General features: G+C 37.4%; 1 protein-coding gene across 1 annotated transcript; it reads left to right on the top strand.

The window, feature by feature from the left end:
- Positions 1-8,198: 8,198 nt before the first annotated feature.
- LOC144981082 (uncharacterized) lies at positions 8,199-10,872 on the top strand. The gene has a single exon (XM_078929201.1). It carries the CDS (start codon positions 8,929-8,931, stop codon positions 10,561-10,563), a length of 1,635 nt encoding a protein of 544 aa, XP_078785327.1. The 5' UTR covers positions 8,199-8,928; the 3' UTR covers positions 10,564-10,872.
- The last annotated feature ends 1,583 nt before the right edge of the window (positions 10,873-12,455 follow it).

The raw sequence follows: 12,455 nt of genomic DNA, 5'->3' as shown, positions 1-12,455 counted from the left end.
TCAACGACTGAGTACTCCAAACGTTTCCTAATCAATGGTGATTTTAACAACCACTGCGACTCTACAAGCGATCACCCTCTACTGCGACGAGGGCAATTCTAGATCACCACAGTCTTATCCAACTCATCCAAACAACGACGCATGAGAAAGGCTATATCATCGACTGGCTCGTAACATCTGGAGTCGTCGGATTATTTTACCATCACATACAACATCAATGTGCCTACTCCAAGGAGAGACAAAATAGGAGCTACATCTTGCAATCTCCACGCCATCGACATAGAGACATTCAACAAAGACATCAAGGACGAGTTGACTTCAAAAGATAAAGATACAAATTTTTCGACAGGTCCTCAACAACACCCTATCGACTGTTCTAGGGAAACACGAAACCTTACGTACTAGAACGATCACAGATGGTCCTCCTGCGCCATGGATTTCCGACGTCGTCAAGAAAGCCAAACGACAACGTCTTGCGGCTGAACACAGATGGCTCCACACAAAACATCCAGTAGATCGAGTGGCACCACAGACTGATCTGTAAGCGCCACTGAGTGGTGTACGGATGAGTTGAAGTGAAAGATATCATCAGAGGGGAGAAAAGCACCTCCTAATGAACAAAATTGAAGAGTTCCCAAATTCAAGGAATATAATAATAATAATAATAATAATAATAATAATAATAATAATAATAATAATAATAATAATAATAATAACAATAATAATAATAATAATAATAATAATAATAATAACAACAATAATAATAATAATAATAATAATAATAATAATAATAATAATAATAATAATAATAATAATAATAATAATAATAATAACAATAATAATAATATTAATAATAATAATAATGCTGAAAACTTATATAGCGCTATAACTCCGAGACATCAGACTCTAAGCGCTTAAATTACAAATTAAATTGGCTGAAACATACTCATTCACACACACACAATCATACACAAACAAACACACACACACACACACACACACACACAACACACACAACAGAAACCAGACAGACCTATCTTGCTTCTCATACCATCTACTAAAGACGAAACAGCGAACGTTTAAAAATAGATAACGATTCTTTTTCACGAATGCTCTATGGTAAGGCGTTCCAAACACAGGGTCCGAAATGAGAAAAGGATCTCATTCCAGCATTTTCCGTATTCGAGGGACAACTAGTTTGGTGGAATCACTAGCCGAACGTAATGGGCGGGGTTTTGAATATCTTTCAATTAGTTCCGAAATGTAGGAAGGGGCAGTACCTTCAAAACAACGATACACTAAAACACAAGCTTTGAATTTAATCCTTTTCTCAACAGGCAGCCAATGCAGGTCATGAAGCAGAGGTCTGGCAGAATCGCACCTACGCTTCATGAATACTAGTCTGACAGCGCTGTTTTGGACAATCTGAAGATGTTTCAGATTGTATTGTGAAACGCTAAACAACAGAGCATTGCAATACTCCAATTTCGATAGTACGAAGACACACCCTGGTGTTTGGTAACATCATCAGATATGAACCGTATAATGGAAGCAATCTTTCTTTAGTTGGAAAAAAAAAGAGATCTAACCAAATTATTAACCTGATGCTCCATCGACAGTCCAGAGTCTAAGAAGGTTTTTCACTTTGTCAACAATTTGAATGGAGGCATCCCCCAGCTTCAAATGTTTCACTTTTCAAATTCATGTTCCCAGCATACAGCACCTCTGTCTCATCATCATTCAGTTTCAGTCTGTTCTCATTCATCCATTTCTTAACACTTTGAATACAATTCTTATTATCGGCTGATACTTCTTGTAAATTTCTCGTATTGGAAACGCAGTACAATTGCGTATCATCAGCGTATTGGTGGTAAGACAGACCGAAATGTCTGATGATTTTAGACAGAGGTCCAACGTACAGAACAAAAAGAACAGGTCCAAGTAATGAACCATGGGGAACCCCACGATCAAGAATGATTTCCTCAGATCTATATTCATCCACCGTAATAATCTGTTTACGATTAAACAAACATGACCTAAACCAATCAAGCGCTGCACCAGACACGCCATAAGTAATTTCAAGACGTTTGAGGAGAAGATTGTGATCAATAGTATCAAAAGCAGACGATAGCAACGAACATGAACCATTGTCTATAACAAAAAGGAGATCATTAACAACCCTAACAAGTGAGGTTTCCGTCGAATGATGTTGCCTATAAGTCGACAGAAATTTTTCTTCAAGACAATTTTTTTTTAAGATGAGACAGTAATTGTTTCAAAACAAGCTTTTCTAAGATTTTAGAGAGAAAAGGAAGATTAGAGACAGGGCGATAGTTTTTTAAAGTTCTCTTGATCTAGATCAGGTTTTTTCACAATGGGTTTGACATGAGCAACTTTGTAAATGTCTGGTACAGCACCTGACTGCAACGAATTATTAACAATACATGTAAATGATGTTAAACTTACATCAATGCACTTTTTCAGAATGGCAGTATTTATGGGGTCTATCGCAACTTTTAGTTGGAGACGACATAATGCAATCACGTAAGCGAGCTTCAGTGATCTTTGAAAAGTTTGTTAACGAATCGCCATGAAACTTGTCAAATGTTGTTTGGATCGATTCAGATGAGAGTTATTTCCTGATGGTATCCGTTTTTTCTTTAAAATATTAACCAAAGCGAGTTGGTAGATCTGCACGATCGATTAAAGATGGGAGAGTTGCTTGCGTCTGTTGTCCCAGCAGTTCATTGGTCAAGGCAAAGAATTGTCTCGAACGCTCGACGTTTTTCCGGCTGTCTTCATAGAATTTCTTTTTGGCCCTGAAATTGACGGCTTTCGCATCATTTCTAGCCGCGATGTACAATTTTTTGTCAACAGCCTCTCTGGACTTGAACCTATTTCTTTCTGCCCGCCTCCTGGCTAATCCAGTCAATTTCAATTCGGTATTATACCGGGGTGCTTGAAGTCTCACCCTTATTGTTCTTGTTTTTAAGGGAGCATGCTTGTCCACCGTACCAACAATCAACTCGTGGAGACCATTTGCATCATATTTATTTTTAACGTTATGGTCAAGGACTACATCAGTAGATATTCTAAATAAAATATATTATGTGACTTACTAAAATCATTTGCACAGTATTTTGATGGAAAGATATTAAAAATTACAACACAGCTTGATTCGGGTAAGGCTGACATCCCCATTGAGTGTGACATCATGCCTTTTGAAGGACCGACTTTCCACATTATATATATATATATTATATATAATATATATATATATATATATATATATATATATAATAATATTATATATGCATACATACACATACATAAATATATAAAAATACATATACATACGCACACATACACCTATGCGTGCGCACACTCACACACACGCGCGCGCGCACGTTCGCACTTTTCAATAATACATGCTACAATCTAATTTAAACACTTCCCAAAGAGGTAGGTTTTCAGCTTATATTTGAATTTATCAATACTTTTTCAAGTCTAACTGACAGTGGGAGTGATTTCCAAGTGATGGGGCTTACTTTACTGAATGATCTATCGCCAAAATATTTAAGATTAGTTTTAAGAATTTGAAGGTGACACAATTTTTAGGACCTGAGATTTCGTTGGGTTGTAGGGACAATCAAGTCTTGAATATAGGCAGACCTTCTTGAATTGATGGCATCAAAACAAAGTAGAACAATTTAATATTCAATACGAGCTTTAACTGGTAGCCTACGTAATGCCCTCAACATTGTTTTGACCCACATCGAGTCACTGCGACCAATATGTAGGACAAACTTTGCTGCTCTATTTTAAACTTTCTGTAGCTTTGTGACAGGTAGACCAGCAAATAGCGAGTTACAAGAATCAAGGAATCCCTTGTTTTATCTATATTGGACTATTGTAACTCCCTTTGGGCGAATTTAGCTAAAGACAAAATTAGCAAACTTCAGGTTGCTCAAAATAACGCAGCCAGTCTCATTGTATGCAATGACAAAAAATACCCGTCAGCAACTCTTCTTCTCCGTGAGTTACATTGGCTTCCTGTGGAAAAAAGAGTTGCCTATAAGATTTTTACTGTTGTCTGCAAATCCCTGAGCACGAACAGTCTCTCCTATATTAAAGACCTTCTAAACATATATGTCCCCAATAGAAACTTGAGGTCAAGCAATGACCAATCAATTCTTGTCAAACCTAAGCCATTGCGTAAAATAGGTGAACAATCTTTTCAATTTTCGCCCCCCCCCCCCCCCCCATTTTTGGAACTCTCTCCCATCACACGTGAGATGCTCGGATTCCTTGACAACGTCCAAATCTCGCTTAAAGTTTTATCTTTTTACGTCATAATGTTGCAATATTATTTTCCTAATTTGTTGTTGTTAAATTGAATTCGTATCACGTTTCCCTCACACTTGTCTCACTGTAATATGTTTCGTTTTATATCACTGTAAAGTAGTGCGGGGCGGTCCTTGGCAAGCTTAAGGACCACGGTCCTACGGTCCTTGGGAAATGAAGACCGCAAGGACCGGTCCTAGGACCGGTCCTTTTCGACATTGAACATTCCTGAGAGACTGTTGGAAATTCGAACCGGTTTGACCTTTTAGAGCGTGGGATCGTTCATTCTTGAACCGTTAAAGACCGCTACACGATGAAAACCGTGGCCTACAGGAGTAAAACACACGGAGTAGTCACACTCATTTCAAATTGTAACCTAATTAGAGAAGAGGGGTGATGCCTTCTTTATTTGCTCACCGTACTTCATTGTTACTTCGATAATTTAATAAAATTTGAAATTTATCCCCATTAACGGAGATAATGGCATCGCCCAAGGCGTTGATCGAGTTGTTCGTGGCGTTGATACACACACGCAACTCCTACCCCCCCCCCCTCCCCCCCTCCCCCCCCCCTCCCCCCTCCCCCCCCCCCCCCCCACACACACATTAGAGGGCAGCGAGCATTGAAGAGTAAGAGAGAGACTTGAAGTTATAATAAGAGGGGTGGATGAGGTGATAAGAGGGGTCGATGGTGACTTTTCGCCAGATCTAACAAACTCAGCTACCCATTCATTGCTGAGTAGACAGGGATTCAGAAAAAAAATCGACTGCACCCGGGATCGATCTCTGGCCCTTTGCGTATAAAGAGAGTGCTCTATCAACTGAGCTATCGGGGTCCCCAAATATTCTATTGGACTTTTTAAAATTCAGACGTTATAACTGGGTTTTTTGGAAGGAAGAAACTAATGAAACTCATATTATTGATTAGTAAAAACACCAAACGAAATTTAATATTATGTATTATTTAAATGACAACACTGCGATAGAAAGAGTGTGACAAAGATGGACAAAGAAAACAAAAATCGATTGCTACTTGCTAGGTTCGACACACACACACACAACACACACACACACACTACACACACACACACAAACACACACATCTTTGTAATCACATACATTTCAAACAATAACCCATTAGAGGGTCATACCTTCACCATAGATCATTTCATTGCGATCATTATGGTGTAGTAAATTTTGAAATTTACCCGTATAATGGAATCGTCCAGGCGTGCGCCTCCTGTCCCCCCATCTCACACACGAAAGGGGTTTGCGGAGTGGAGGTTGTGGTCGTCTGCCTGTATGGTCGTCCGTGTCGTTTAGTGTAATGGCAAAGGGGGTGGGTGCGATTAATTAAGTGGGATGGTGGTGATTGGTGGAAGATAGCAACCGAAGCAACGAATCGCTGGGAAGTAGTATGCTATGGCGCGAGACCGTAGACCGTGGTCCTTGCCGCCGGTCTTCCCTCGGGACGGTCTTCGGTTCACAGCTAAAAGACCGTCGGACCGCGGTCTAGACCGGTCTTCAGCGCGGCACTAGTCTTCGGTTCACAGCTAAAAGACCGTCGGACCGCGGTCTAGACCGGTCTTCAGCGCGGCACTACTGTAAAGCGCTTAGAGGCTGTGACAACAGGGGTAAAGCGCAAATATAAATGCCATTTATTATTATTATTATTATTATTATTATATTATTATTATTATTATTATTATTATTATTATTATTATTATTATTATTATTATTTTATTATTATTATTATTATTATTATTATTATTATTATTATTATTATTATTATTACTTTATTATTATTATCATTATTATTATTATTATTATTATTATTATTATTATTATTATTATTATTATTATTATTATTATTATTTTTATTATTATTATTATTATTATTATTATTATTAAGGCGTGACTGTATCAGTGCACAAACGACCGTCTTCAGTAAATGGAGGGGATTGTATTGTTTCATTGATGGATTCTCTTAAATTTGAAATTAATTGTTTTGATCATCTGGTTTATTTGATGCTCCATGCTGAAACAGTAGTCCAGTGCAACACCAAGGTTTTTCGCTTTGGATGACATGATGATGTGACAATCACCAATGAGAAATGATGGTAACATTGTGTTTTTAATATTTGATGGACTACCTCAAAGCATGATCTCCGTTTAGTCATCATTTAGTTTTAATTTATGCTCCTGCATCCAATGCCAAATAGACAAGCAGCACTGCACAATATCATATGAAGCCGTCTGTATGCACCATGGACAACGGATTTGTACAGCTGCCAATCATAGGCACACATATGGCAATTCACACCACGTGCAGAATTGACTCGTCCAAGTGCCATTGATAACAGGACGTAAATTACACTGCCGAGTACCGAGCCCTGAGGATCTCCAAACTTCAGTGGTAAGGGGACGGACTGTTTGCTATTAATTAAAAACGGGCTGGGTTCTATTCGCGATGGAAAGTGAGCGATCTAAGGTAGGAGCACGTGTTTACCTCGTGTTGCCAGTCTTTTGTTTTGAAAGCGTCACCTATATGGTTAGCTCGCTCTCTCTCCCTCTCTCTCTCTCTCTCTATATATATATATATATATATATATATATATATATATATATAAGAGAGAGAGAGAGAGAGAGAGAGAGAGGGAGAGAGAGAGAGAGAGAGAGAGAGCTAACCATATAGGTGACGCTTTCAAAACAAAAGACTGGCAACACGAGGTAAACACGTGCTCCTACCTTAGATCGCTATATATTTAAATTATGAGGCCGCTAGTATTAATGTTATTTATATCTATTTAAATTACTCATTGCTCCCTCCTTTAAATGCACAATGGCGCCAATACAAAGCATTTTATTACTTTATAAATTAGATGCAATGACCTCGCACTTCCATTGTCTTCATTTGTAAGGCTGGTAGATCCACAGACTACTGTGTTATCTATGGGTAGATCTAACCCAGCTAATGAAACTGACAAAAGCAACGCAATGGGGGAAAAGACGTTTAAAAAATAAAATTTCAGTAATCGATCGAAATGTCGGTGTAACGAGCTTTTTGATTGATCGACATTTGAAGGATAAGTTTTCTGGCCAAAACGTAAAATAAATATTGGTTTATTTTTCTTTTTTTTCAGAATATAGAGCTAGTAGATTTCTATTTATTTTTCAAACGGAATAACACTTTAGCACACTATCAAAACAATTGTCTCCATTTTGGCCAAATACTTATACTTCAAATATTGACGAATTCAGATCACCACTAACTTGTCAAATTTTTAAAAAAATGAGAGCCAATTTCTTTGGTTCTTATTCTAAGTAAAATAAAGCTTGGCCAAAATGTGAAATTAGATATTTAAATGTTGTCTATGGTGCAAGAACAGAATGGATGGAGACATTATGTTATGAAAGGAATATTTCCATTGCCGAAAACTGAAAAAAAACATATTTTTTTAAATTTTGGTCATGAAACTCGTTCATCAAATATCCATTGATTAAAATGACGCTCAACTTGTCAAAAAACTCTCAAACCTGGGATTTCCTTGCAGTTCCAGACTTGAGATATTTTGACAATATAATGTGCATTTTAATAGTTCGATATTTGAAGGACCAGTTTTCTGGCCAAATGTAAAAAAAACGTGTTTTATTCATAATACGTTAATTTTGAATACACATTTTTGTGAATTAATACATCCTATTATGTCAGAGTGGGAGAACAAAGGCAAACTATTATGTTTATCATACCATTGTATTAATTTGACAGTTTAATCATTCCGAATGGTTAAGTTATTGTATATGGAAATACTTTCAAACTAACATGTAGGCATAAATACGTTTGATAACTTCAATTGTCACAGTATTTGTTGTTATGGAAACACCATCAAACCAAAGTGGACTTACATATATTTCTCAAAATTCAAATTGTTATGGTCTTCGTTGTAATTGAAATATTCTCAAACCAAAGTGTATTTATTATTGACAGGCCTGATAACCTAAGCTGTTTTGGCCCCATAGTTCTAACTGGATACTCTTGTAACAATCAATAGAAAAGAAACTCCATTACAACAATGTCAAATCAAGCCCATGGTCGTGTTTGTTTATCAGACTTGTAAATATCTACATGTAGAATAGAATGCGTTGCTATATCGTTTGCACTGTGGCTATCTGACTTTAAGGCTATTTATGTGATTTGGTTGGAAACAAAAAAGACATTTGTTGGACTTTCTATTCAACAAAGCCATGGCCAGGACCAATGTATATTAAATAACAAGCCTGACATTTCAAATATGACCAATCTTCTCAAACTGTCATTGAGTAGGACAAAACAAGATAATGAAAAGTGAAGTAAATGTTGAAGTAATAAGAAATATGAAGTTTGATTTTTTTTTCACTTAAAGAAACAAAATAAGTGTCTCCAGAGAAGAACTCACACAACCCTAACCCAAGTCTAATATTATACATAATATAAAACATCAGGATTCGTTTAACGTAATACCGATTTGAGATAGTGGGTCACAGTTGAAATCTATATCGTACCAATCCCATTTTGACCTTAGACTTGCTTTGGATTAATCCAGCCATGACGTCAATGAAAACTCTACATACTTTCAACAAATGTTGCACCATGATAGGATGTTTCTTGCTTCTTTTCCCTCTCGGAAACTTATTTTTCTGGGGCAATGTGTACGTTTACTGCAAATCATACTTGATATATTACACTGGAATGGCCCCCGAGGCCGAAGGGCCCTGGCTCATGAGCTTGAAATTAGGAAGTACCAATATAGTTGGTTTGATTGCAGGATTTTTAATACGGCGCACTGGACCGAGACCAATTATTTTATCTGGAATTGCTCTCTCGAGTGCGAGTTATTTCTTGACCTACTTATCCATTCAACAATCAAACATTTTGATGGTTTTTACATTTGGAGTTTTGAGTGGTTGCAGTCAAGGGATGATGTATTTTTCAAGTTTTCAACTTGTTGTAAATTGGGCTGGGGATAATGTTGGAACTTATGTTGGTATTGCCAGATCTGGGAGGTTCTTTGGAGGGATACTCACAAATATCTTTGTTACGTTGTACGTAAACCCTGAAAATAAAATCCCGGATAGAAAAGTGGGATCCGAACTCTATTTCTCACAGAAGGATCTTTTGGATAAAGTACTGTGGGTTTTTCCCATTCTGGGAACAATATCTACAATGCTTCAGATATTCGGATTCTTTTTAGTTAGGAACAAACCGACAGAGGAGGCGAAAAAGGAGGAGAAGAAGGAGGAAGAGAATAGGTCCAAAGCTGAGGATTATGGAAGTTGTGTGCAGGATGTTGAATCTTATAACAAAAACACTGGAGTTGCCGATTTGCCATGGAAAAAGAGTGAAATTGGCTCGTCGTCAGATCAGAATTCATCACCAAATACTCAAAATTTGTTGATGTCATCGAATTCAATAGCACATTCGCCTCTGAAGTCATCACCTCATTTGTCAGCCCGAACAATCCCTTACTCATCTACATCATCATCATCAACATTATCATTATCATCATCATCATCATCACCATATTCATCAGAATCCCCATCGGCTTCATTGCCATTAACAGCTACAACTGACACAAACAACCAACTACCGACAAACCATTCACACGACTTAAGCCCACGTCAAATGATAACCACAACTAGATTCTATACGATGTCCCTTACTGTTATCACCGTCCAAACCAACTTCGTCATAATCAACAATTACTACAAAAGCTTCGGACAACTTTGGATACAGGACGACTTCTTCTTGACCAGATTAGGCACATGCAACTCCATGGCAATGCTCATCTCATCAATAACTGCAGGCGTCTTGCTAGATCATTTCAACATCAAGAATATATTCATGATCTACAACATCATCCTAACATTTGTCGGATCTCTCTACCCCTTTCTTCCACGGCTCAACACTTGGGGTTTCTCCATACTTACAGTTCTTTATACAGGCATGATTGAAGCTTTCTACTCCACCTTCGGCGCCGCGACTGCTAAACAGTTTGGAAAGGCACATTTCGCCTCTAACATGGGAATCCTTTACACACCGTCTGGTATTCTCGGCATTATTTTACCACTTGTTTTGGAGGAAATCCTCCTGCAATTCGGCTGGAACTATTTGTTTTTGTTTCCAGTTTTCTGTAATGTGTTTACCTTCGTGATTACTATCGCTACCGATTTTACGGCTTGATAAATCAGAAAACGGATGATGACGATAATGATAGTGATAATGATGATGATGATGATGATGATGATGATGATGATGATGATGATGATGATGATGATGATGATGATGATGATGATGATGATGATGATGATGATGATGATGATGATGAAGATGATGATGATGATGATGATGATGATGATGATGATGATGATGATGATGATGATGATGATGATGATGATGAAGATAAAGATGATGATGATGATGATGAAGATGATGATGGTGATGATGATGATGATGATGATGATGATGATGATGATGATGATGATGATGACGACGACGGATGATGATGAGTGATGATGATGATGATGAGATGATGATGATGATGATGATGATGATGATGATGATGATGATGATGATGATGATGTGATGATGATGATGGATGATGATGATGATGATGATGATGATGGTGATGATGATGATGATGATGATGATGATGATGATGATGATGATGATGATGATGATGATGATGATGATGATGATGGCGATGATGATGTTTTGTTAATTTACAGCCGACTTTAATTATTTTGTTTAATGTTGATTTTGTCATTTAATTATGTCATAATAGTCTAACCAACAAACTCATAGTGTGCGTGTAAGTAAAATACTCACACATTCTGCCCGCCAGATGAATACTACCAACACAAAAAATACCTTACAAGGATATAGATGCATTTGGCTGAGGTAACAAGTAACATACAACATCCAACAGCTTGATATGACTTACCAACACACAGAACTATGTGTAACCTTAAGTGTTTATAGATAGAACAAAATTCACGTCACTCAGGTCTTTGTTATTGTTTTTTTGCCACCCATGTTTATGAGGAATTCTCAATATTAACCGGGCTATAGATAGTATGCGCTTGTCTAAGAAGCTCCAACATTGCCATCCGGAAGTATAACGGACAAACACACAAAACTATGTGTAACCATGCAATAGGATTCAGTAGTCTGATGTCACACGCCCGGCAACGGCGGCCATCTTGGTTCTAAGCAAAGAAAATCATTACTTTTTATTCTTCATGCTGGCTAGAACTTTTCATTCCCTTTTCATATGCCTTGTGATCAGAATGTGTAAAAGTCAAAACATGATCAAATTGATGGGTTTTTTTCCCTCTGGATACGCGTTTAAGCTCGCCGGAGAAATATTTCATACGGCGTCCGCCATTGTTCCGATAGTTTAGAACCAGTGTTAATAAGTTACCATACGTCATTAGGAAGGAAGTGACGATACGACTTATGAAGATTATTGTATAGTCTGGTTAATACAGCTTAGTGAGAATTACTCATAAACGTGAATGGCAAAACAAAAATTACTAACAAAGACATGAATGACGTCATTTTTGTTCTATCTATAAACGTTCAATGTTACGCTTACTTTGTGTGTGGTCCGTAAAGTTCCCGAAGGCAATGTTGTGAGTTTCTTAGCCAAGCGCATAACATCTATAAACAGTATAAAATTGACTACACTCGGGTCCTTGTTGTTTTAACAAGCCACTTTTATGTGTAGTTCTCACTAAATTGTATAAATCCGACTATGATGGTTCAAGGTAAATCCATCGTCAAAATGATGCCAACGATGGGAGATAGGAAGATGATCAGCTTAGAGTTGTGTTTTTTCTCTTGAGAGATCATCTAAAACATTAATTTCCCTTCCCCGGTGGTTGGTGTTATCCGTTACAAGGTTATAACAATGAACTCAATAGTAGTCTAGATAGTATGCGCTTGGCTAAGAAGCTCACAACATTGCCATCCGGAAGTATATGACTTACCAAAACACAGAATTATGTGTAACCTTAAACGTTTATAGTCTGGTTAATGCAGTTTAATGAGAATTGCTCATAAACACGGATGGC

The sequence above is a fragment of the Berghia stephanieae genome, chromosome 10 (genome assembly GCF_034508935.2).
Source record: "Berghia stephanieae isolate SIO BIC M18660-M18661 chromosome 10, UCSD_Bste_1.3, whole genome shotgun sequence".
Lineage (NCBI taxonomy): Eukaryota > Metazoa > Mollusca > Gastropoda > Nudibranchia > Aeolidiidae > Berghia > Berghia stephanieae.
Note: the sequence above shows the minus strand (reverse complement) of the source record. Positions and strands in the feature narration are given on the sequence as shown.